General features: G+C 46.8%; 1 protein-coding gene across 2 annotated transcripts in view; it reads left to right on the top strand.

The window, feature by feature from the left end:
- Positions 1–27,047, top strand: part of SLCO3A1 (solute carrier organic anion transporter family member 3A1) — a 296,702-nt gene that overhangs the window by 203,459 nt on the left and 66,196 nt on the right. For both annotated transcript variants that reach the window (XM_037832968.1, XM_037832967.1), the window contains exon 3: positions 26,444–26,542. In XM_037832968.1, the coding sequence (XP_037688896.1) occupies positions 26,444–26,542 (99 nt within the window). The remainder of the gene's footprint in view (positions 1–26,443; positions 26,543–27,047) is intronic.

Below are 27,047 nucleotides of genomic sequence, written 5' to 3'. Positions count from 1 at the left end.
CAGTCTGCACCTGGGAGAGTAGTTGTAAAGATTAAGTAGGATGATGCACTTGGCATGCTGCGTAGCAGATCACAAGGGCTCAGTAAATGATAGTTGATACTGATATTATCCTTCTTATTGATGGTCAAGACATGGGGAAAGGGGAGATCACCCAGAAGAAGGGCATGGGCCAAACCATCTGGGGTGTGGCGTGAAGGAAGGAAGGCTCTGGAGTGCCTTGCAAACCCGGTGAGGAGGTTTGAATTTCATCTGGAATGCAGTGAAGAATCACTTACAAGTTTTGAGGAGGAGGAGAAGTGGTCAAACTTGCATCCTGGAGAAGGCGGCTCTTCTGGCAGGCTCTTCTGGTTAAGGACTTGGAAAGGGAAGGGCTTGGTCACCGGGAGCCAGTTGGCCTAAGGAATGAGTTTCTGATGGTGGACATTCAGGCACCGCGGGCTGTTAGGGGAGTCAATTGGGTGGGGTGGGCTCCAGAGTTGCAGCCTAAAGGCAGTCTTTGACATGCCAGCCATTCTCTCTGGCCCCTGTCTGGCCTGCCCATGGCTTGGAGTGTGGCCAGCAGGGTTACTGTTGTGGTCACTTGCCAGATGCTCACTGAGGCTTGCTCCGGAAGTCAATTTACAGTGCCTGGAAGCCATTAGCTTCCACCTAAACTCCCTCCCACCACGGGGCAGCGCTGGGAGGGCTCCTGGATCAGGGCCTGCCTGCTTCCCTCAGGCCCCTCTCTCTAGAATTTGGGGCTCTGTGGCTTTCCCCAGCAAGAGTTGAGACAGGGGAAGAGGCTGGCCCCGTGAGCAGTAGCTGGGGATAATGTGGGCAGGGATCTCAAATCCTCATTGAGAGCTACAAAAGGAGTATCCTCGGTGAAGCTACCTCCCCTGCATCCTTGCTGTGTGATGTTAGGAAGATCACTTAACGTCTCTGGGTCTCAGTCTCTTGCTTTGCAAAACAGATAGTAATGTCTGGGTACAAATGATATTCTGTTGGATCAAATGTCTGTAGGAGGTATTCAGTACGGTGATACTAGTATTCATATGAATAAGAAATCCAGAGTCCTATAGGGTGGAAGGGATGGGAAGATGCAGTAAGGGTGAGCATCAGAATGTGTTGGAGGTGAGGAAAGCCTCCAACCAAGTCAGAAGTTGCAGCTGTCTCAGGCCAGCCCTCGGGAACCTCTGCATTTCTCAGGTTGGTGAGCAGAAAACACGGGACACAAAACATCGGCTCAGCCATAATTGTCGGATCAGCCAAAAAAGATACTGAAGATGAGCAGCTAAAGGTGGCCGTCAGGGCTAGCTCCAGTTGTGCTTGTAAGTGTTGAGCTCCAGGCTAGCTGGAAATGTAACCAGCTGGGAACCTGATGTGCTGGGATGTTTCTCCAGGGCCTGTTCTGAGACTGTGGCCATGGCAACTCGAGTGTGGACTTCAGAAGGGGCAGCTGCTGTGGTAATGTGACAGGTGCTGGTGGGATCCCTCACACTGAGGGATAACCCATCCAATCCATCTCAGTGGGTGGGGTCATGGCCTAATAACACAGCCTAGTGTCAGCTGCTTCCAAGTCAGACAGGCCCCAATTCAAGCCCCAGCTCTGTCACCTATTACCTGCAAACCTGGGCAGGTGTCTTAACCTCAGGGAGCCCCTCTTTCCCCATCTATAAAATGGGAACAGTGCCAGCCATTGAAAAGGATTGTGGTGACATTCGAATGAAATCATAGAAGCTCACCGCCAGTGCAAGGTGGGGCTCTTCATGCAAAAGTTTCTCTAGGCAGTGGAATTAAAAGCAAAAATCATTGAGCCAACATTGCTCTGAGTTTTTGCTTTTTCCGTGATTATCTACTTTGACTTTAGGACAACTATAGGAATTAGGTGTTAGAGTTACCCCCATTTTAGAGATGGGATGGCTGAGACTTACAGGCATGTACCAGGGTTATTCTGTGCTTGCTCGCTACTCAGGACAACTACCTCAATAACTTCTCCACCAGGCCTCCTAATGGGCTTGCTGGATAAAAGCTAAGATGGGGGTGCCTTACACAAAACTCTGCTCTGGGGACACTCATTCCCCCTTCTCTCCCCTCCCCCATCCTCCTGCTGAACTTAAGTCAGTTGGACGTTCTGGGCTCTCAATTCCAGTTTTCCTGCAAGGAGGAAAGAAGGATGGGTTAAATATCCCAGTTGGCTTGCATTAATATGTGGCTGCCTTTTGTATGTAGCTCCTGCTTCTCCACATAATAAAGAAGGATCCAGGTGCTCAAGTCCCTTTATGGATCTTTTTTATTTTAAACCTGGTTATTTATTTTCTTTTTGCAAGCAGTTTTATGGAGGTATAATTTATACACCATAAAATTCAACTCGTTTTATGTGTGCAATTTACAGAGTTGTGCGACCATCACTACAATCTCTTATTAAGCACATTTCCAACACCTCCATTATTTCTCTTTAAAAGCAGATAACATGTTATATGCGCTGGCCCTGTTGAGCCGGTGACTGGAAAGTTCAAATGAAGGAAGCTTTGAGTTACAAGGCAAATTTTGTTCCTAGGCTGTTAGCAAAGGTTGCTAAGGAAGCAGCTCAGGAGCCGCTTTTCCAAGAAGCTCTTCTTGGGTTGAAAGCACTGAGGTGCCTTCAGGCAACTGTCTCAGAGGTGAAAACCGTCACAGGAAGGGCAAGGGGTAGCTCGTCCTCCCTGGCAGCAGCGTTTCTGGGAGAAGATGAACAGCCTCTCATAGATCCGTCTTGAAGGCAGGCGGAAGGAAAGGGCCGATCAGAGTCCACCTTCCAGAGGGGGAGTTGGTACCAGAGGCTGCTACCTTCACTGTCTTCCCACAGCCCATTTGCAGTCCCCGGTTGTGTACCCAGCCTTCTGGGCCCTCCACGATCCAACCTTGACCTGCCTTCACAGCCCTGGGTCTGTCTCCTCCAATCCCTACCTCTCTCTATCCACTTCCTTTGTAGCTCCCTCAGCATCTCTGCCCCCCAGAACCCATAGCCTTACTTTCCTGAGAGAGAGAGAAGGGAGAGAGCTCCTATAGGGTAAGCCAGCTGAGGGAATCAAATTGAGATACTACTTTGGGAACATTTTTCTTTGTTTCTCTTTTCTCTTCTACCACAAATACAATGGACTACTCACACCTCTGCCATCCAAAAAGTACAAAGGCATTAACTTGCTGTCAAGTGTCCTCAACTGATGATTAAATGAGACTCATTAAGCATCTCTTAACTGCAAGGGGACCCCGCCATGCCTTCGGGGACTGGCCTTCTAGAAGCAGGAGCACTGGTGCAGGCCGCTTGTGGTTTCCCTTGTAGCACTAGACCACTTAGGAGCAATGCCTTCTGGCCCAAGCTCCCTCCTTACGAGGCGAAGTCAGATGGTGCAGGCACGACAGTGCTTGAGCATATCGATGCAGGAAGCTTTTACATTCTCACAATTTTTAAAGCGTGCTTTCAAAGGAAAATTTAGCAGTCGACTCTCAGTGAAGGAGTGAGAAATTAGGCTTTTCTCATCAGTAAATCAGGTTCTGGGTTGCCAAACATGTGGGCCCATGCCACCCCTCTCCTGCCTTACTCCCACGTTCACAATGAATCAGATGGTTTACTCTGCTCTACTTCCTCTTCAAAACGAAAAGCAGAATCTAAACCAGATAAATGCAGCACTTCAAGGCTGTCACTAAATTGTTCCATAGCCCAACTGCACTGGGACATGGAGTGTCCGAATATTGCAAGCCCCTTTCAAATCATTATGTATGCAGGCTTAAGCTCCTAGAGGAATTAAAAAGAAATCAACCCTGCTGTTTTCATGCGTGGGGAGTTCCTGTCACTTTGATCCTGGCTAGCACAGAGCATCCACATTAAAGCAGGCCTCCGAATGTGGCTTTTTGTTAATGAACTGTAGGCACTTGGAATGTTCTGTCTTAACAGCTTTAACAGCTCCTTCCTTTGGTGGCCAGAGCTGGAAAGCAAAAGGATCCCAGATGAAGCTTTTCTTTCAACCTCCCTGCATAGTTCCCATCACTAAGACGGGGCTTGGAGGAGCACAGGCTGTGGAGTCACCCGACCCATCACTCACTGGCTGTGTGGCCCAGGCAAATCTGTAACGGCTTGGGCCTCAGTGGCTCTGTTTGTAACATGGCGGGTCACAGACCTGTTTCACAGGGTGAATCTTTGGAGATAAACAGATGTTTTGGAATTTCTCTTCTGTGCCACGCACTGGGCTGGAAAATAGGAGGCATAAGAAAAAGACCCCTGCCCTCAGTAAGTCTGTGTCCTAAATTAGTGGTTGTCAGTAGAGGGCCATGTGAGTGCCCAGGAGACATTTGTCAATGACTAAAGACACTCTTGGTTGTCACAGCTTGAGGCTAGAGGGTGTGCTACTAGCATCTAACAGGCAGAAGCAAGGCATGTTGCTAAATGTCCCCCATAACAAAGAATTATCTGCCCTGTTGGGTACATAGGGTCAAAGTTGAGAAAACTTGGTCTAGATGGATCAACCTGGATGTATAAACAAATAATTTCAATTCAATGTAGACGATATGAGAATTAAATAAAATAGTCCAAATGGAAGGGCCTATAACTCAGTAAAGCTTTCTTTCATTCAGTGCTGTGCTTCTGCAAGGACTCATGTTGGTGAAAAAATAACAAGAGAAGGAAAACAATCTTTGCACTGCTGCACAAGGGAGGTGCCACTCCAGTGGACACAGCTCTGGCTCATGTGATCCACTCCTATTCTGACTCTTGGTTCCAGTTTTGTCCAAATCCACCTGCATCAACAGGTCACCAGGGCCAGCGGGGCAGAGGGAACCCAGAATGGGGGACCCCAGGAGTGCTGGGGAGGAGAATGGCATTCGGCAATGAGTAGTCCTTTCACATTCACCTTTCCCATCTAGGGCTTCCAGCCCGCAACACGCTCTGTGAGGCAGAATCATAAATGAATCACTGCGTGACTCACTGGGGAAAGCCTTCCCAGAGCGGTGGCTCAGAACCCACACGGTGGACATAAATCCACTTTCCCAATTCCTTTCTTGCCTCTCCATGCAAAAGACTAAAAATAGAAATGTAAGATAGTTAAGTTGCTTCACTGCAAAAACTTTTATACTTGAATAAGAAGAAAACAAAGTAAAATTGTTTTAAAAGAAGCCCAACTGGGAGGCTACCTAAATTAGAATTCAGAAAGGTCAGAGTTTGATGAAGACTCGACTGTTGCGTAGGCATCACGTTCATTCAGTATCAGCTGCTAAGTGCAAGGCATCCTCGCAGAGGCGAAGGCTGAGTGGAAAACGAGCACGAGCATCTGATTCAGAAAGTCTAAATCTGAACATCAGGGGCGTTTGGAAATCACTCAGCCTCTCTGGGTGCCAGATTCTTTGTCTGTAAAATGGTTATTGATGGCACTTCACCTATGCCATTGTACGGAAGATAAAGGAGTCCCGGCATGATGGGAAAAGGGTTTTGAAAGTTAAACATCCTTGTACAATGATTATTAAATGGTGGGGGTTTGATAAAGGTATTGTGGTTTGTCATTATCTTTTAAAAACACATCCTGAAATAATCACAGATGAAATGGTGTCTGGGGATTTGCTACGAAATAACACGGAAGTAGGAGGAACAAGTGGGGGTAGAGGGGAAAAATTGATCATACGTTGATCATGGGTGTGTCTGGTGATGGGCACCTGGCCTTCATTATTCTTTTGTATTCTCTCTGCTTTTATATTGGAAAATTGTCATAATTTTTAAAAATTTATCACCGTGGTTTCCAAATCAGCAGTATGTTTGGGGTAGAGGGAACACAGAAAGTCAATGAGTCCTAAGAGGGAGAAAAGAAAGACAGGATGAAAAGGTGCAGCTCTGCCCTGGGAGTTTATAAGTGCAGATGACAGGTGAGAGGAACGGCCTTGGCTTGCAGCGAGGGCATGGCAGGGGGGCAGAGGTGCATGGACTGGGAGATGCGCATTGCTGTCATGGGCGAGCTAGCCCTGGTAAGGTGGGGGATAGGGGAGCTTACAGCTGGAGGTGGAAGAGATAGGAGCTGTGGAGCCCTGTGCTCTGTCCTCAGGCCTGGGCCCTCCCTGTGAGTGTAAGGATGAGGGCAGCATGGAGGGGAAGCGGCTCAGAGAACCCCAAGTCCTCCCATTTGGTGGCCATGGCCGAGGGCAGGCAGAAGGAGCCGGGAGGACAGCGCAGAGGGCTCTGCAAGGCTGGCCTGAGCAGTTTGGACTTAGGAACAGATGAAGTAAGAGCTCTAATCACTCCTTTTATCACCTTTTAAAAAATACGCATCAGAGATCAAGTCATTTGAAGCTAAGTGTTACCCGTTTCAGAATAATTTTCCCCTAGCATTAGATTTTGCACAATTATTGGTAGAACAAAGTATTCTCCTGACGGGTAATCCCTGGCGTGAGTGCATGGGTGGAAGTGTGTGTTCTGTGGCTGTCGCCGTGACTGAGGAGCACTTCCTTCGGCAGGTTGTGGCCTCACTCTGGCCCTGATTCTTCAGCTGTGAGACCCAGGGACATGTCACTTCATCTCTCGGGCTCTCAGTGTCCCCACCTGTGAAACGAGGGGCCAAGCCACCTCTGAGAACTGATCTCCTGGTCTGTGACTAGAAGACTTTATGATGACAGGCCATTTGTGTCTATGGATGGGAAGTCTTGCCTGGCAGGCAAATCACACAGGATGTGTCTTAGTCATGGCTTTTGGGGGAGCCTGCATGTGACTGGCTCTCCTTCCTTCTACTGGTTTCCTTGCACTAGAATCTAGGGAGGTGTCCTCACCAGGAGCCCCTCGTCCTTCAGGTGCAGCGAGAGGCCCTGGTCCATTCTCACCTGTGCAACACTCTGTGTGAGAGACCTGGACAACACAGCAGCAGTAGCGCTTTCCTTTTCTCCATATGGACTCCAAAGTTGGTCAGTGGATTAATAGATTTCAAAGGATTTTGGATGATGCAAAATGCAGGCCTTTTGAAAGACGTGAGGAATTCCAAACCCACCAGGAATACTCTCTGTCTCTCCCCACTCCCTGAATTTTGAATCGTAGGTTTAAAAGGAGATTTAGCCCAATCCAACCTCAAATAATTGTTCTTTCCACCTTCATTCAACAATTGTTTTCTGAGGCCCTGCTCTGGCCCAATAGAGAGTAGTGGTTTTAGAACTTTTAACCCTGGGATCCTTTCTTTACAGTCCTATTATGGCAGGGTCCTGTATTAGACAGAGTTCTGCAAACTTGGTGGCTCAGAACAACAGAGATTTATTCTCTCCCAGTTCTGAACTCCCCAAGTCCAGTATCAAGGTGTCAGCAGGGCCGCACTCCCTCCAATGGATCTAGGGGAGCGTCCTCCTTTTCTGCCCCCAGCTGCTCCTTGGCTCACGGCCGCTTCTCCCCAATATCTGCTCCATCTTCACATGCCCTCCTCTTTTCCCTCTCTTTTCTCATTATCTCTCATTATAAGGACTTCCTTGGTAATCCAGGAGGATCTCATCTCCAGATCCTTAAATTAAATTACATCTACAAAGTTCCTTTTCCCAAGTAAGGTCACATCGCATTCTCAGGTTCTGGGAGATGGACATTTATTTTGGAGGGGGCCACTGTTCAACCCACTGTAAACCCCCTACTCAGGAGTCCACAAAGCAAAACGGGGAAGGAGGAGGAATCCTGGTTGTGTCCCAATCAGGACCTCAACCTCCACACGTTCGGCTCAGCTCCTTCCCCTAACCCTCTGCCAGGCAGTCCCTGGCCCCAAAAGCCCAGTTGGAGAATGACAGCTTTCATGGAGAAGGCTTGGGAGCCTTGGAAGGCTACGTTCTAGGCTTGGAAACAGGCTGTGCCACTTTGGGACTTGGGCGAGATTACTGAACCTCTCAGTTTCACCGTCTGTGAAAAATGAGATATTCAGGACAACTTTACATGTCGATGTGAGGTCTAAATGAGATCAGTAGTTCTCCAGCCATAATCAGGGCTCGGTATCATTAGTTTCCCTTCTCCCCACCCCTTGGAAAAAGGTGACTGTGGTATTAGTGTGGGGAGGAAGCTTCTGACTTCACAGCAGGGCTGACTTTCCAAAGAAAATCAAGAGCTGCAAGAATTGCAGGGATCAGGTTTTTTCCTTCATCTCTGGCAGAAAAAGAAAGAATTCCTCAAGTGTTAAATTGATCCAAGTAATCTCCCTACACCCTGAACCCCTGTCTGCTTGCATTGCAAGGTGAATGCAGGCCAGTGGAGGTGGGTTCACGAGGCCCAGGACAGGGATGGGATCTGCTGCATTGGCTTGAGGTATGCTCAGCCAGCTCTGAATCTAGCTATTTGTTCCCTCTTCTTCCTTTGCATCGTTAGCAAGCACTCTTGTCCCATTCATACTTGCCTCACAGTACAGCATGTTTATGACTTTCCCCCAGTCTCATCAGCCTCCCACCCTATCAGGAAACCCCAGAGGAAATGAAGCCTGTCTGACACGACTTGTTCCCGGTGACCTCTGTCAGCTTCTGACAGCCACGGCTTCCTTCTCTCAGAACACATAAACCCAACGTTTAATAGTCCATCCTTGAATTATTTCAGGTCTCAGGATCATCAGACTGTCACTTCAGCAAGTAGCTGTGGCACCCCTTGTGCTAAATCAGGATGAGGTTTGCATTTCATTAGCATCGCCACTGTTTTCCAGTGCTTCAAACAAATCCCCTGGTGTAGGGGCCCTGCTGGAGATGAGTTTGGAAAGGGATGTCGGGGAGAGCTCCCGTGTCCAGCCTTTCCTGGCTCTCACCTTTGCTGTCTGTCCTGGTTGGGACCTCTGGCCGTCCAGCCACAGTGGCTGGGCCGACCCCTTCAAGGCCATCTTTACTTCTCGTCAGGAAGGATTTCGGCAGCTGCAGCCCATCTTCTAGGGGCAGGTTTCAGGATTCCCTTGCTCCCGGTGCTTCTGGATACCAGGCACGGATTTGGTGATGGAGTTTCTGTTTTATCCCGGAGCCCCAGCTCCCATCCCTGTCCTGTGCCTCGTGAACCGTGCCTGGGGCCTCCTATTCCATTATCTGGGCCTGCAGCCACTGGTAGGCCCCGGGCCCACCCCCCTGTCCCTGATACCTGGTTCAGTCTCATTGCTCAGACCAGGTCCAGGGCTTTCTGGCCCCCTTGAACACCATGCTTGCTGCCGACCCACCTCTACAGTCAGTACCAAAAGCTGGCCTAGCCCCTCCTTCAGGGTGCACTTGGGAGGCGCTGCACCTGGTTCCCTCCCATCTGGAGGTCCCCAGCCTGCAGCCTGCTCCCAGAGGCCAGTTCCCCAGCAGGCTGACAGTCTGCAACTCACCTCTGGCCCCGCCCCTCCCATGACAGGGCTAGGCAGAAGTTTGAACTTTATGCTATAAAAAGTAGGGAGCTCCTGATGCTTTCAAGCCAGAAAGGAGTATAATTAGACAAGCCTGGATTAATCTAGCTATGCACAGACTCCGAGGTGGGGGGAGCGGGGCTGTAGGTACGGGGCGGGGGGGTGGGGGGGGTTCGAGACCCTGTGATGGCAGGTAATCGTTAGGGCCTGAAGGCCTCACTCCTTCTCACGCATTGTGGGGACACCGTTTTCTTGACAGACACAGCCCGAGGGCCTCTGCTCTTCTCTAGTGACCACAGATCTGCCACCACTTCCTTCCACAGGCTGGGGAGCTGTCCCAGGGGAGCGGCCAGTGGCCTCCCCACCAGCCTCCTCTCTCAGGATAGATGGTCCTCGGCGTGAGAAGGCGTCTGGCTCCCTCTGGTAACAGGAGTGGAAGTGTCTAGGCCGCGGCCTCCAGTTCCCCTCCCCACCCTGAATGTGGGACACACACCTGTGGGGTTGAGGATGGGTAAAGGAAGCCTGGAGCTCTCCCACACTCCCTCTGGGTGCTCAGGTTCCCAGCAGTAGGCAGGCAGACGCTCAGAGCAGGATCTTCTCAACCCCCTGCAGACACAGTTCCTTCAGAACTTGCTAGAATGATTTCCATGGGCCCCTCACCCCTCTGCTGCTGCGTGGGTAGGGAGAGGAGGTTTGCAGGGACCAGAGGCCCTCCGGCCCTGGGCTTATATCCAGGTGAGTTCCACAGGCAGGCTGGCTTCTGTGTGCCTCAGTTTCTTCAGGTCTCAGGGTCATTGTGAGGATTAAATTATATATCTCTAAAGCACCTGGCTCGTGGCTGGTGCTCCATGAAGACTTGTTTTGTTGTTAGTGATGGGATAAACATGGCTGGATAGAGGTAGCAGTGGGCTGTGAGCTCGTGAGCTGCTAAGACAAGATTAGGATATCACGTCCATTGAGTGAACACCTGGGCATGTTGGTGAATGAGACTGGGAAATACTTACCAAGAACTAAGCATTGCCCTGCGGGGGCTCTGCCCTCTGGGCTCAGCCGATCCCAAAAGTCCACGGGTGCAGGCATGGCCCCTGACTCTGGGTCCTGCTGTCTCCCTGAGGTCTGGGCCTGTCACTGCCATTGTCCGAACCTCCGTGGCTTCCATGGCAGCCTCGGTAGCTCATGTCTTCCTGAGGCCATTGAGAAAACTCATTAAGGCTTCTAGACCACTTTGAAGATTCAGGCAGTGCCCATGAAGATAAGACAGACAGGATCTCTTCAACAAGTAGATTCTCTACAGTGCCAGGGCAGGCCGGTTCACTGAGGCCATGCAAGTCCACCACAGACACTGGGCAGCGACCCTCTTCTGATGGAGGGGTCCCAGGATACAGCATCCCCTAGGAAAGAAGGGGAACTTGTATCTACTCCCACTCCAGACAGCAACAGTGCCTTCCACCTCCCCACCCTTTACCCATCCAAGTCTTGACTGGTCTCCTTTCCCTCCCATTGTCCCCACATCCTGCCTCCAGGTTTATCTTTCCAGCACACGGCTTCATGAGGACGTGCCGCTGCCCACACTGCCCACAGCAGGCACACCACGCACATCCTGCCCTCCGGCTCCGCCACTGATAGCCACACCATGGACCCTTCCCTCATTTGAAAGGCCTCCTCCTTCTGTTTTCCATACTTCCTGGGCCTCCTCCCACTCTCTGCCTTAGCCCATGTGATCTCCTGGTAGGCCCTCTTCCCTCATCCCTTGTTTTTCTTCAGTGCTTTCCCTCTGTTTTTATTTTTAGCTTCCCACTTACTGTATATATATCATTGGACGAGTTACTTAATCTCTCTGGGCCTCAGTTTCCTTCCTTCTAAAATGGGAGGGAGAGTAGCTGCTGACAGGGTTGTAGTGAGGATTAAATGAAACAGTGCTCTCCATGGCTAAGTGTCAGCCCACCTTCATCACCATCACCACCACCATCATCACCGCCACCATTATCACTATCAACACCACCATCACCACCACCATCATCACCATCACCGTTATCACTATCAACACCATTATCATCACCACCACCACCGTCACCGCCATCACCATCATCATGACCATGACCATCATCATGACCATCACTCACCATCACCATCACCACCACCATCATCACCACATCACCATCATGACCATCACTCACCACCACCATCACTAACTCCAGCACCACCTTCACTGTCACCATCACCATTGCCACCATCACCATCAGTATCGTCACTGTCACTACCATCATCATGACCATCACTCACCACCACCATCACCATCTACACCAACACCACCTTCACTATCACATCACCATTACAAGCATCATCACCGCTGTCACCACCACCACCACCATCACTATCACCGCCACCATCATCACCATCACCATCATCATGACCACCATTCACCACCACCACCAACACTAGCACTACCTACTCTATCACCATCACCATCATCACTGTCACCACCATGACCGTCACTCACTACTACCATCACCAACACCAATACCACCTTCACTGTCACCATCACCATTACAAGCATCACCATCACCACCACCACTATCACCACCACCACCATCATCACCATCATGACAATCACCATCACCATCCTCATCACTGTCATTCACCACCACCATCACCAACACCAACACCAACACCACCTTCACCACCATCACCATCAACATCATCTCAGTAATAATAAACCTGCTTTGAAACTCAACTCTGGCCCTATACTCTATCACACTGAAGCTTACACTCTATTATCACACCACTTCACTTGTGTACAACAGTCAGTAAACTTTTATTGAGAACCTGCTATGTCCTGGGCACAGTGAGGGGTTCATTGATAATAAATAGACAAAAACCCCACAATGTCAGATGTTACTGCTAGTTTTTATCTTGCCAGTCCTAACCAGGAGTGATACCTACAAAGGCTGTGCTAGATGTTGATTCCATCCTGGCATCCCCGAGTCCTGGGCTGGCTTTGTAAATGTTTATTGGCTTGCCTTATGCATCTAATGGTGCCTACCACTTGGGTAGCACTCTGTAGCTTTCAGGCATTGTCCTATGTGATCCTCATACTGGTTTTGAGTGGTAAGCAAGGCATGTGTCACTACCCCAATTTACAGGTGGTGCTGCTAAGGCCAGGAGAGGGTGAGTGACTTGGGCATGGCCTCCTGCCTTCAGCAGGCAGGCTAGGCTGGACTTCACACTCCAGGTGCTCCACTGCTCCCCGCTGGAGGCTGCTAGGGCAACAGGAAGCATGGAACACCTGCCACCCTGTGCTGTTGGAGAGAGGTTATAAGAAGAGCCTGCTTGGTTCACAAACAGGATGGGCTTCCCAGGAATGTACACCCTGTTGCTTATTTGGGGGGGGTTCCTGCTTCTAGGGTTTGAGTCTTTCTATCCCTCATGCTGTCAGCAATATGTTCCCATTTATCAGCCAGTGAAGTGTCTACTCCCGGGAGGTTTTGCCAGAGGCTTTCAGTGAAAGTGGTGGAGGTTGCTCTCACTTGCTTTGAAGAGTCAGCCAGCTCTAACCCTACTTCTCTAGTCTCTGCCATGTTCAAGGAAAGCTACAGGAAAAGGAGATGGCAGCTCAACCCCTGTCATATGATTCCTCAGGGTGGCTGGCCCAGGGAGCCAGATTCTGGCCCCTGCTGACAGCAGTTTCTCCCTATGGATATTCCATCCGATGTCCCACTGACCGCCCAGCCAGAAAGCATGTGCCCTCACCCAGGTGAGGTCCTGCCAGGGCTGGAGGGGAGGAATACAGACTTCTGCCTACTGGGCTGAGAGACCAAAATCGGCCACAGCTGCAGCTTTGACCAACATGCAACTTCTCCCGAGCATCCTTAAGAAGCCAAGCCTCTAGGGTGATGTTTACGATATGCATGGACCTCCATAAAGCTAGGGCTTCCTGCCTTTCACTTCAACAGACAAACACTGGGTTCCTACTCCAGCCTAAGGGCTACATTGCCCTGTGGAAAAAGAAGTTTATTAATTTTTTTAATACAGCGGCCCTACCTTCCCTGAACTTATGATTGTGATGGCATACCTAAAACATGAAACTTTATTTTTGCCAGCAGGCCAGACTGAAAGCAATGCTATAAAAATAGTCTCAGGCCAGGTGCAATGGGAGAAGAGAGAAGGGAAGGCTGAAATCCAAATGAAAAAATCTAGGAAGTCCTCTTGGAGGAGGTGGCATTTCAGGCAGGCTTTGAATGGAAAATAGAACTTCAATGCAGTGCCAGGGGTCTGAAGGAGAGGGAGAATCTGAATTGAGGACCAGCATGAGCAAGGGCCCAGAAACTGGGCAGCACCAGAGGCCACACTGAGAACACAAGGCAGAGTCCTGTAACTGTGTGCACCTCTGTAGTGGGCTGTGGGGATGCTCTGGCTGGCTGTGACCTCGGTATGGCCATGCTCAGTGACCAGCTGTCCCCTCCACCTTGCAGGGCTGATGTGCAATAGCATTCAGGTACTTCCCTTTTCCCATATGCCCGTGCATTTTGGGTACCAGCTGGTTCCTTGGTCAGTGCTGCGGAAGCTGGTGCTGCTTTTTAACTGGAAAGAAAGCTCGGCCAAGGTCAGCAAGGGTAGGGGCTCTCTCTAGTGCAGCCTTCCTCAACCTTGGCTGCACTTAGAATCACAGGGGAGCTTGGAAATCCCCCCATGCCCAGGCTGTGCCCCCAGATCAGCGACATCAGAAACTTTGGGGATGGGACCTAAGCGTTAGTAGTTTTTAAAGTTACCCAGGTGATTCCAATGTGCAGCCAAGTTTGACAACCAATGATCTGGCTGATGGGGGAAGCAACTGTTCTGATACTGTGGAAAAGGCATGTAAGCTCTAGCTCTGCTGCTCCCACTGCCTGAGCAACATTAGTTTTGCTGTGTTTTGTTTTTAAGCTTTGCAATGGGGGATAATTCTAGTCCACACATTCTGAGCAGTGCCTGGCATGTGATGTGTGCTCAGTGAATATCTCCTCCACCCTCTGACATCAGCAAGGTCAGTTGCGTGTTGCTGCCAGACTTGGCAGTGGGCACCGGGTAAATATGTATTGCATGTTTTGCAGGCTTCCTGCTGTTTAAGGATGATGTTTTATTCATGCACATATGATGCAGAATGCGCCTTCTTAGGGGAGAACTTCCAGCCTGAGGATTTCAGGACACAAGAATACATTTGTATAAATTGAGGGCACAGGAGGCAAGCAGGAGATGAGAAAAGCAGTGCTCTGATAGAGGATTCTTCGGCTATTAGAAGTGGAGGAGCGGAATGGGCACCTTATCGGATGCGCTCTCTTTTGTAAGCCGACACTGCCCTCTACTGGGAAAGTGCCACGGGCAACCTGAGCTGCTTCTGCTCTCTTCCAACTAGAGGGGACCCTCCAGGCTTAAAATTACTTAAAAGTACTCCAAAAAAAAGCAGAAACACATGCTTAGAGAAGACCAGCCACGCAGGCCTCCTTCCAGAGCTCATCATCCCTAAGACACAAAGATAGTTCTAGAACACATTCCAGGCACTAGAAGCTTTGCCAGCATTCTGTCTAATTCTCACCATTGCAGAATTCTCATTCCCAGACTCAGAGTTGGAAAATGAGTCACCTAGAAATTGAGATGTGATAACCAGAATTCCAACCAAGGTCTGGTTCATTCTAAAGCCAGGGCTTTCACCACAGTACCATGATGTCCTGTCTAATCTTCTCCAAGGACCTGGGTCCTGGAGGCCACCTCTACCACGTACAAGCTGTGTGGCCTTGGGACAATTGAATAACTTCTCTGAGCCTCTTGTGTTCTCAGCTACAAAAAGAGTATCATGATACTTATCAGGTGGTCGTGAGAATTATTGTTTGATCTCAAATGGATCAGAAGAGATGTAAAAAAGATGTGAAGAAAATGATTGATTGCCTTGGGATGCGAGATGACAGTGGCTTTCCCCCCTTTCTGAATGCATTACTTTTATGATCAGACAAAATGAAAGGATGATTAGACAACTTTCTTGGAAAGAGGTCAAAGCACTCATCCAGGTGTAACAGCCCAGTGAGATACTAGAGGAGAGACTGTTTCCTCGAAGTTGTATCAAGGAAATGTCAGGATCCCTCCAAAGAAAACCACAGACTCTCCCTGAAGTCATCTTTCATGTCACAAGTGCTCTGCCCTCCAGTGCTCTCTCTCTCCCTGCTAAGCAGCCTGGGCCTTGGGGTGAGATCATAGCGTCCTCGGGTGCCCTTCCTTCCCGAGGTAGGGAGGGGATCAGGAGGGGCTTGGGTGCTGGGCAGGGGGGCTCCTGAAAACACTGGGTTCCTCCCTCACCGCTCTTCTAAGGACAGTGAGAAATACCTGGTCCATGAAATTCGGTGCCACCAGCACCGTAAGTTCTATTGCAATAGGTAATTCTATTCTTTAGAAATATATTCGTTAGAAAATCTTATTTGTTCCCAGGCTTTCTGTCATTAGGAGAGCTGTGTTACGTGTTTTTAAAAAAATCATTCTAAAAAATAAACTGTGTACCTAGAAGTAGACTGGAAGAGAATAGGTGGTGAGAGATGATGATTTGTGCTCTTTTCCTTTTAATCAAAATGGCTAAAATTTTTTGAGCACTTACTGTATGCCAGGCACTGGTGTAAGCCCTTGACATAGTTACTTAAATGTCAGAAAAAACCTTTGTGGTAGGTACTATTATTAGTCACTCTTCCAGTGAGAACAGGGAGGCCCAGAGAAGGTAAGTAGCTTTCCCAAGGTCACACAGCTAGAAAGTGCAGAACCAGGATGCAAACCCTGGCCCTCCAGCTCCAGGATCTGTATCCTTAGTTGCAGTGCTGGGCTGCCTCTCCGTACTCCATTCATTCTCGGATCATTCTGAAATGATTATGTATTTCTTTTAAAAATAAGGAAAAGGGTTTTTGCTTTTAAATTAATCTTTATATTCTCATCAATGTAAAAAAAAAATGTATAGGAAGAAAGATAATAATGTCTTAAGAGTAGATGCCTAATAGGAAATATGAAAAAGATTTTGACTTCTTCATGCAATTCTTTATTTTCTGCATTTTCTAAAGTAAGCATCTATTACCTAAATAATCAGAAAAGCGAAACTTGTAAAGCAGAAAAAGGAAATCCTGATGTTGGAAGCACAAGCGAGAATAACTAGTAGTCCATATTTTTTGAGACAGTCTGTGCTGCAAGAACTGATCTGAACCCCTGTTTGTGCACTCACTCCTTTAACCCTAGAAGGTAGGGCCTGTCATGATCTCATTTTACAGAGGAGAGAACTGGGCCCAGAGAGCATTTGAACCAGTAGCATTTGCTCCCAGACTCCCTGCAGCAGTGCAGACACAGCTGCTCGCACAACTCTTCCTGTCGTATCCAGACCCCACCCTCCAGGCAGGGGTTTTCCCTGTCCTTCCCCACGTGAGGAGACTGAGTTCAGAAACGCCAGTTGATTAATCTGAATTGCAAAGTGAATAGAGGCACTGGTAGAAGTCACTGGGCTTCTGGATGGCCTGTTTGGGTTCGCGTTGAGCAACACTAAAGTGTGTTCCTCTAGGTGTCGGATGCCTGGAGCCCCTCGTTGTTGCTTCCGAGCATCTGTTCATCCGCATAGCCTGCTTCCCCATCAAGGGCTTAGGTGGAAGAGGCAAGGTTTGAGGTTTTGGTTTGTTCTGTTTCTTCTAACTTTGCTTGTTTATGCTTGAGGTCGCTGGGGACCGAGCTCTGCGGGGGGCATAGTGGTTCAGCTGCCACCTGGAAGCCAAACATCAAGGGCAAGTTGCTTCATCATTTCTTGGGTAAAGCTGGGATAATGGCACCCAACTCGCTGTGTTGTTAGAAGGAATCATGAAATAATGTGTAAGTCACGTGGTCCAGTCCCTGGTATCACCCATTAAGCTCTCAAGAAAAAACATGTCTGTCTATGAACATACACCGCAGATGCGCATAAATGCATAGGAAAATATAACAACCTTGTGTTGTGCATGAAACAGAGCTGAGCAGCTTAACAAATTGTAAAACAAACACACACGCTGCCTGCAAGCAGATGGAGTGGAAAACCAGTGCCAGAAAGCCTTCCTTCCCCCTCACACCCATTACCCCAGGGACCTCTTCTTGATCCTAACTTGCTCCCTCCCCTTAGTGGTGGCCACAGTCCTGACTTTTATTAGCTTCATTTCCTTGTTTGTCTTTGTCGTTTGACTCCTTGGTTACAGATCACTATATATAGTTGGATGTTGCTGTTTGGCTTGCTGTATATGTGGAATCGCATCAGTATGTCTGTGTTCACTTGCTTACCATTATATCTTTAAGAGTTATTCATGTTTTTGGGTTGGTGTGTGGATGATGTCTTTGCTATGCAGTAATTTCAGAATATGGAGATAGCACGATTTGTTTATTGTCCTACTATCAGTAGACGTGGGCATCTTACCAACAGTGCTGGTAAAGGCATGCCTGCATGTGTCTCCAAGGGCGAGTCGGCAAACTTGCTGGGGTGCATTTACCTAGGAGTTAGAATGGTGGGTCGTAAGGTTAGTTTATCTTCAGCTTTTCAGACACTGCCAAACTGTTTCCAAAGTGGTTGTCCAACTGACATTCCTATAGCAGTATACAAGAGTTCCAGATATATATTTCCTGGCCGATTATTTCATTTTCTTGCCTAACCCTGGGAATTAGGTCTACTGGGGCATTGTCAAACTCTTTAATCACCAGCAAATAGTTTTAATTTACGTTTCCCTGAATTCTAATGAGATTGAGCATCTTTTCACATTTTATTGTTCATTTCCATTTCCTTTTTTGTCCCTGTTAAGGTAAGAGCTCTGTCCATTTTTTAACTGGTTTGTCATTTTCTCATTAATTTATAGCAGCTTTTTTATAGTCTAGAAATGAGTCTTCTGGTTCTTGTGAGTGTATTATAAAAAGATGTACATTACACAAATATTTTCTCATGTTTTCAATTTCTTAATGGAGCCTTCTGATGAATAGAAGTTCTTGATTTTAATGGAGACCAATGTGTCAATCTTTTCTGCTTTTTGTGGCCAGTTTAGAAATCTTCCTCTTTTCCCAGCATCATGAAGATACTTTCCACTATTATCTCCTAGAAACTTTATTGTTTTGCTTTGGTATTTTTGTTTTCAATCTGCCTGGAATTGATTTTTTTTGCATATGTTGTGAAGTTGGGTTTCTTTTTTTCTCTATATAATTTTAAGTCCTCTCAGCACCATTGATGGGAAAATATCATCCTTTTCCCCACAGCTTTGTAATATACCTTTCATCCTAAATCATGTGTCCATGTATGTTTGGGCCTGTTTCTGGGCTTTCTATTCTGTTCAGGGTATATTTGTTGTTCCTTGTGCCCAACGCTATCTTCACCATCACAGCTTTTAAAAAAGTCCTGATAGCAGTAGAGAAAAACAACAACCACAACAGCCAGTTCTTCTTTTTCAGAAATGTCTAGGCTGTTCTTGGTCTTTGCATTTCTATAAACCATTTAGAATAGCTCATCTCATTCCACAAACAAACAAACAAAAATGCTAGCACTTTTACTGATTAACTATCACATATTATAAATATTAACAAAGTTGATTATTTCTTCCTGGCCCAGTAAATTCCAAATAGAAGTTTCTACTTGGATTTTCCAAGTTCTTCAGTTTCTATGCATCCGGGCTGACCCTTTCTGTAGGCTCCGTGGGGCAAGTCCCATCGTCACATGGCATCGAGAAGGAGGTGCATTGAATGGGAGGGTGCCTGGCATGCAGGTGGTTACCTGTGAGAGTACTGAGAGAGTCACGTGGAGAGGCTCAGAAAAGAGCACCACGTGGGGAGAGAGTAGGTCAGGATCTGAGTTCCAGCTCTGCCCCTCACCAGCCAGGCGAGCTCGGACAGGTTCTTGCCAAGGAGAATCGCCCACTCCTTCCTTCACCTGCTTCCACAACTCATCCTCTCGTTGGTATATGCTTTTAACAGCCCTGGGCCAAACTAGGAAAACAAAGAAGAATAAGGCTCCATCTCTGCCTCCTGAGGGCCTACTGTCTGCACTAGGTCTCTCAGACTGGGCCCCAGTGAACTCCAGTCCTGAGGAATGGCCCACAATAAAAGGTCGATGGTTGCATAATTAACACAAAAACTTCACGCAACATCCTGTTTTTAAGAGATTCACATGCATATCAGCACTTAGAATCTTCTAAGAAGTCCTGCAGTTGAACACAGCATGTCCCCGAGTTTCCTTAACAATCATATTAGTTTTCTCTTGTTGCTGTAACAAATGACCACAAATTTAGTGGCTTAAAACCATGCAAATTTCTTAACTTATAGTTCTGGAGGCCAGGAGTCAGGAATGGTGGTCACTAGGCTAAAATGAAGATGTCAGCAGGGCTGCATTCCTTTCTGGAGACCCTAGGAAAGAATCCATTTTCTTGTTTCTAGAGGCCGCCCTTGAGCCTTTCTTGTTCTGTCCCCTTCTCTCTTCCAAGCCAGCAGTGGACCATCGCATCCTTCCCACGATGCCATCTCTCTGGCTCCACAATCACATCTCCTTCTCCCACTCTGTCTCTTCTGCCTGCCTCGTCCACATTTAAGGACCCTGGTGATTAAAAGAGGGTATAGCTCTTTCCTTAAACTCAACTCATTAGCAACCTTAATTCCATCTGTACCCTTAATTACAACATATCATGTAATATAATATGTTCACAGGTTCCAGGGATTAGGACGTGGAATTTTGGGGAGCCAGTGTTCTCCCTCCCACAGTGGAGACCTTCACCTCCACGTCCACCAGCCACGGCTGCACAGCACATCTCACCCTGTGCCATGAGTATCTTTGATAGGACTTGGTACAGTAGGTGGTCTTTCTCTAGCCCCTCCCCATCATGATCTCATCTCTGGACACTGCTCTTGACATTATATGATAGGCTTGTCAATTGTTTATTACCTTTCTTCTTCCAGAACACAAGCTCCAACAGGCAGAAGTTTGGTCTGCTTTGTTCACTGCCTTATCCCAGCTCCTAGCACAGAACCTGGCCCATTGTAGGTGCTGAATTATTGTTTGTTGAATGACTAACTGAATGAGTGGTGGAAACTCTGTCCAGTAAGACAGCAAGCTTCTGGAGGGCAGAATCTTCATCCAATTCATCTTTCTTCTCTGGTTTCCCAAAGGCAAGGGGGCTGGTGCTAAATTAGGAAGATGATATAGTGTGGGAGAAAGCAGACTCAGCACCAGGAGGCCTTGCTGGGTGTCATTCTCTTGACATATGTGCGCAGCTCTACCTTACCTAGCCTGGTGTTTTAGTTTGCTAAAGCCAACAAAATGCAATATACCAGAAATGGTTGGCTTTTACAATGGGGATTTATTAACTTACAAGCTTACAGTTCTTAGGTGGTGAAAATGTCCAACTCAAGGCATCAAAAGGTGATGACTTTTCCCTGAAGACCAGCCATCGGCGAGCTCAGGATCCTCTGTCCGATAGCTGGGCTCATGGTGACATCTGCTGGTCCTTCTCTCCCGGGTTTCATTGCTTTCAGCTTCTGGCTTCAGTGGCCTCCTCTCTCAGCTTCTCTGGGGCTTTTTTCTGTCTTTCATCCTCTTAATAATGAACTCCAGTAAGGTGGGTCACATCTCAATTGAAATAACCTAATCAAAAGGTCCCACCTACAATAGATGTACACCCACAGGAATGGATTAAAAGAACACGGTGTTTCCTGGGGTACATACAGCATCAAACCATCACACTTGGCATGAATGGAACCCTTCAGCCTCTGAGCATAGTAGTCAGCTTCTCAGGCAAATTTGCACCAGAGGTTCCCAAACTTTCTTGGTTTACTATGCATTTAGTTTCTTCAAGTGTTGAGTCCAAAAGAAATACCTAACATTTCTGTTTATCAGTCAGTTATGTTCACACTACTTAATAAGTGTTTATGTCCTAACATCTCAGTAGCTGTTTGGAAAAAATTACACATAAGTTGAAAGAGAAAGATTTTTTTGGTATATTAAGTAACCACAATCACTTCCTAACAGGATGTGTGTCCCTGCTGGCAACTGCACAGCTTCTCAGAACTTGGAATCAGGTTAGGTCCTGCCACCTTTGTCTCCTGTTCCACATTGATTTTCATACACTCATGCTTTTTATCACAGCAACCACCAAAAATGCAGCATCACAAAGATGACTTGATCAAAAGGAATGTGGTGCAATCCAGTGTTAAAACTGTCAGCTGCCTTGGGCAAGTCATTCCAAAGTGTCCAGTAGATGTCAAGTATTGCTGTATTTCCCTCAAAAACAAAATATTCCACAGTGCCCCTGGGACACCCCGGCACTCAATTTCGGAACTGCAGGTGTACACCACCCTGATTTACCCAAGCCATGTGCAGACCAGGAGGCCAGCTAGAGTCCCATGGGATCATGCTGTTCCCTCTCAAAGGCCCCTGCTCCATTTTTGCAGTTATCAAAGCCCTCAGAAGCCCAGTGAGATTCCTAATGTGCTTGGCAAGCAGGCAGAGCAGGGTGGGGGTAGAGGGGCTGTGAGGGGGCCTCTGGGCCTGTCTTTTGGGCCCTGGTGAAGCTCAGGATCATACTTCCAGGTGGCCTCCCCTGATAGCTTTAGGAAATGAAGGTTGGGGGTTGTGAAGTGAGCTTTAGAAAGAGAAGAACTTAGAACCCAGGTGCCCCAGCCTTCATTGTAGTAGAAAAGACATGTGCTATTTATTTAACAAACACCTTCATGGCTCTTTTTATGCACTGGATGCTGGAGCTTTACAAATACTGACTCATTAAATCCCCACCATGACCCTGTGAACTAGGTCTAATATTATTCCCATTTTACAGATGGGGAAACTGAGGCATGGAGGGTGAATGCCCTGCCCAAGTTTCCCAGAGCTAGGAAGTGGTGGACCTGGGACTTGAACCCAGGCAGTGATGTGCTTACCTGCTCCACAGGGTTCTCCTAGGGTATTAAAATAGCTAGAAAGAAATAACTGAAATGGTGGAACTGTAATCCGTAACATTTTCTGAAATTTGCTCTATAGCTACTCATGCAATTGTACTTTGAAAGTTATCACCTTTCTGCATATACCTTACATTTCACAATGAGGTAATAACTGAAATGGTGGAATTGTAACCCATAACATTCTTTGAAATTTCCTAAACTACCTGTTAAATTGTACTTTGAAAATTATCAAACCTTTCTGTGTATATCTTATATTTCACAATAAAAAAATAACTGGAATTGTGGAACTGTAACCCATAACACTCTTTGAAATTTGCTCTCTGACTACTTGCTAAATCGTACTTTGAAGTTATCACTGTTATGTATATATGTTAAATTTCACACTAAAAATGTATTTAAAGAAGAAGGAAAGAAAGATTATGGGACTTCATGCATGTAAAGTGCCAGGCACACGGTGATGAGTACACAGAGCACATGGTCTCTTCATTTCTCTGACTCTCCTTGGGTCTCCAGCTCTCTTCCACCTCGCCGTCCCCGCTGGTGCAAGCAAGTCCAGCAGGCAGCAAGGACAGTGCGGGGCCGCTAGAGAACGTTCTTGCCTGGGTCCAGAGGTGCTCACTTCCCCACACAGGGATCCTCAATTTTAGTGCCTGATGATGCACTCTCCTTTTAGGCAGAAGAGTTCTGATGTTTTTGCTCAAAAAGTTAGTATAAAAATCTCAGCCCGGCAGGATGAATCTAAAGGAGCTCCAAGGAAGTGCCTCTCTGTGGGATTGCAGCCTGCCTCACACACCCTCAGGAGGCTGCCGGTTGGAGTCCTTATCTAAGACATTTCTGAAGTAAAAAAAAAAGGGTACATCCTGATGCACAAAGGCTGCTTCCCTCTTCCCTCCCACTGGATTGTCCCTTGGAGAATATTTGGGAACAGTTTGCTGCTGGAGGCTCACCTGCACCTCTCTCTCAGGAGGAGCCACTTAGAATATAGCCCCAGAGATTTTTGCCTGAGGTAAAAATGCCCTTCACACAAAAATACGTGTATCCTACATACTTCACTGATTTTTGGCATTGGGTCCTGTTGAGTTTCTTTGGTGATTGAGGAGGACTGTGTCCTATTAAAATGGAAAGCCACAAGTCAAGAGGCCATTCTGGAGTTTTTTCTTCTGCATTATGTAGATATCCCTTTTTAGTTTTTATTGTATTGGAATAGCTAGAAGGAAATACCTGAAACTGTTGAACTGCAACCCAGTAGCCTTGTTTCTTGAAGATGAGTGTATATAGCTTACACAGTGTGACCATGAGATTGTGAAAACCTTGTGGCTCACACTCCCTTTATCCAGTGGACAGATGAGTAGAAAAATGGGGACAAAAAAAGTAAATGAATAATAGGGGGAAATGGGTTGTTCTGGGTGTTCTTTTTTACTTTTTGTTTTTATTCTTCTTTTTATTATTTTTTGGAGTAATAAAAATGTTCAAAAATTGTGGAGATGAATGTAAAACTATATGACAATACTGTGAACAATTGATTGTACACTTTGGATGATTGTATGGAATGTGATTATATCTCAATAAAATTGCAAGGAAAAAACCGGAAAGCCACAGTCCAAACAGTACAGAAACCCATATTCTCATAGAAGAGCTGGAGCAGGAGGTACTCCAAATTGACTGGAGAAGCCTCCTTGGTGCATGGTGCGTCTGCACAGGCCACGGCCCGTCCGAGCCGCCAGCCCAAATCGCTAGTGCCTGGGTCCTGCAGGTCTCCAGTGGGCAGCTGCACAAGGGCAGGAGACCCAGGGCTTGGGGGTCCCCCACTGTCTTGTGATGTCTGGCCTGTCCACACTACTGTCGCATGTGTGGGATAACAGAACACTCTCCACACAACCTCTTTAGCTCAGTGGTTGTGTCTTTTTTCCCCAAGGATACTAAAAGCTCGGTCTTTTGACCTATTAAGTATTAATTATAATTTTCAGTCAATTTGTAGGGGATGGCCCAGTGCTTATTACATTACTGGTGAGTTTTGTTTAATTTGCGTGGAAGAAGGCATATTATTGTGGTGGTTTGGAGGGCAGCTGCTGAGGGTCAGAGTGAATGCTGGGAACATCTACAGCAAGTTGGGGGGGAGTTGCAGTGCCCTTGGCGAGGAAATTGCGTTCTACCTCCTGTGTCCCTTTCTTTTGGGAAGAACTGAGCAGTTTGCTTGCTGAGCCGTCTGTAAAGTATCAGCTGCTCTGATCTGTGGCTCGCCTCAGCCTGCAGCCTGGATGGGAAGGATATAGCTGGCTTCACGATTTTGCCCTGAGACAGGAGTCTATTTCCTCTGCCTTTGATTCTGTGCTTGCCTTGGCGTCTTGCTTCTCTCTCCCTCCTGCCTGTATCTCAGGGTCTCTTCCTACTTCTGTTTTCTCCACCCAGGGAATAGGGGCCAAGACTAGTTCTGCTCCAAGCTCTAACCCCACCCCTGCTAAGGACTGCCCCGTCTCATTCTAGCCCATACCTGAAAGAGCCCCGTGTTCTGGAGTTCTCCAATAATCCCGATCCTCCCCCACTTTCCCACCTTTCTCTGTTTGCTTATCTGAATCTAACAATGTGGTAATAATATGGATGTTGCTTTCCTGCAAAGTGACATCTTTTCATGTTTTTCAAATGGACCCCTCCTATAAACAGGGATAACTGTGAGCTTAGGGGTCTCTGGCTGGCTATGGGAATGGCTATTGAAATACTTGAACTTCTAGATTTCTTCAAATCACAGAGCAGGATTTCGCAGGGAGCAGATTCAGCCCCATTTCTGTGATGTAAAAATGTCCTCTTCATTCCTTCCTTCATTGAACAATAACTCCTTGCAAGGAGTTTTCAAGTGATTGTTACGGGGCTCTTAGAATTCTAACGTATCTTCCTTCGCCGAGTATTTATAAACCATTTGAGCTACTTGGCTATAATTTCTGAGGTTTGTTTTTTTCCTTCCTTTCCAAGTCAATGAGTCCTGCGAGGGCTGGGATTTCTGATAATTTGGTTCATTGCTGAGTCTTCGTCCCTGAGAACAGTGCTTGGCACACAGAAGCCACTCAGTAAATATTGATTAAATGGATGAATATTTAGTTCCATGATGGCATCACCAAGGAAATTCAGGCTGAACTAGACTGCTCCTGTGAGCAGACCAGGTAGGAGAGGGTCCCTGCAGTTCAGTCCCCCTCCCTGTGTTCTTCAAAGCATGTTAGCCCTGCCCTTCTGGCTGGCTGCACAAGTTGACATAAGCCATGTATTGTTTGTCCCCATAACACGGCAAGCTTCTTGAGCGCAAGGCCGTATTTTGCTCTAATTTTTATGCCCAGACCTGGGAAAATGTCCGTGCTTCGGAAATGTCTACCAACTTGAAATTCAATTAAATAGATACAGCCTGCAGGTTTTCACTTCGGCCCAGTACTTTTCCCATGATAATTCAAAAGGTTGTGCAAAATGACAAGTCCTATGTCCAGCAGCTCCTGAATCATGTGCGCAGGGCCTGTGACCTTCTCAAGGCCATGGAAATGCTTGGGACCCAGACAACTGTTGCAACACCACCAACAAATAATGGCTCCAAAACCTGGGGGAAATTTGCAAAATTAAAACTGATAAATATATAATTAAATGTCCTCAAAGCATTCTGTCATGTCTCCTTTATTTGCTAAATTTAGTGCTCATAAGCATTTCATTGCATTTGAAAGTAATTTCTGGCTTGGATTTTTCTCACCTTACAAGAATTCCTGAGTTTGCACAAGAAGTATTGGGAAATCTTAACCAATTGTAAATTAAAGGACTAACATAAAGCCAAATAAATGTAAAAGCAAAATGAAAAAAAAATCTTTTTTTAAAGTGTTTGTAACAGAAAAAATTACTTAATGATAGATACAGATGTATCTTATATGTTTGGTATGATGTGGGGTTAGAGATCTCTAAAAGTAAGTGTACTTAGGGCCCACAAGTATTTAAAGGCAGCCTACCAAAAACTGTAGAATTCCTGCATAATATACAGTGCTTCAGTAGAGTTTCCGAAAGTTAGAAATACCAACTTTCCCACTCTAGGATTTTTAGACTAATTCCTGTAATGCCATTAGTATGATCAGATATCTCGTCTGATCATTGTACGATAGTTACGTTGACTTTTGATGATTTTGTTCATTGAATGGTCCTTGCTGTTTTATCTAATCTTTATCTTCTTTTTTCAGGAATCCTGTTCACAATGCTGGTATTTGGACCAGCCTGTGGATTTATCCTGGGCTCTTTCTGTACCAAAATCTATGTGGATGCAGTCTTCATTGACACAAGTAAGAGTATATCTGAATTTCTAATCCAGAACCCACCCACCCCCACCCCCCATTAATGAAAGTGTCTTCAGCCTTTGGGTTCTGAAATCATCCTGCTCAGTGATGGTCCTAATGTGTTCACCTCTCTAGCTGGTGGACACGTGTTGTCAGCTGGAGGGGACATTTGTCTTGGCTCACAGGACCTGGATCTAAGTCTAGGTTCTACCAATGTCCATCTAGAGGTGGAATCACCTGCTAGAATTGATATTATCCCTCAAATCTGTATTTTCCTTGCTGAAAATTAAGGATAGCAATAATTATATCCCTCTCAGGGTTACTATAAAAATAAATGAAAGCTAGATGTGGAAATGCCTGGCATATATACATATCCATTGACTGTTGGTTCATTAATCTCTATGAGGAACCTATTTTCTAAACAAAATTGGAACATGTGGTCTAGAATGGGATAAATGAGACAGAGTATTTGAAAGTCCTTTCCATAAGAGACTTGTGATGGCCTTTATAA

The sequence above is a fragment of the Choloepus didactylus genome, chromosome 4, assembly GCF_015220235.1.
Source record: "Choloepus didactylus isolate mChoDid1 chromosome 4, mChoDid1.pri, whole genome shotgun sequence".
NCBI lineage: Eukaryota > Metazoa > Chordata > Mammalia > Pilosa > Megalonychidae > Choloepus > Choloepus didactylus.
Note: the sequence above shows the minus strand (reverse complement) of the source record. Positions and strands in the feature narration are given on the sequence as shown.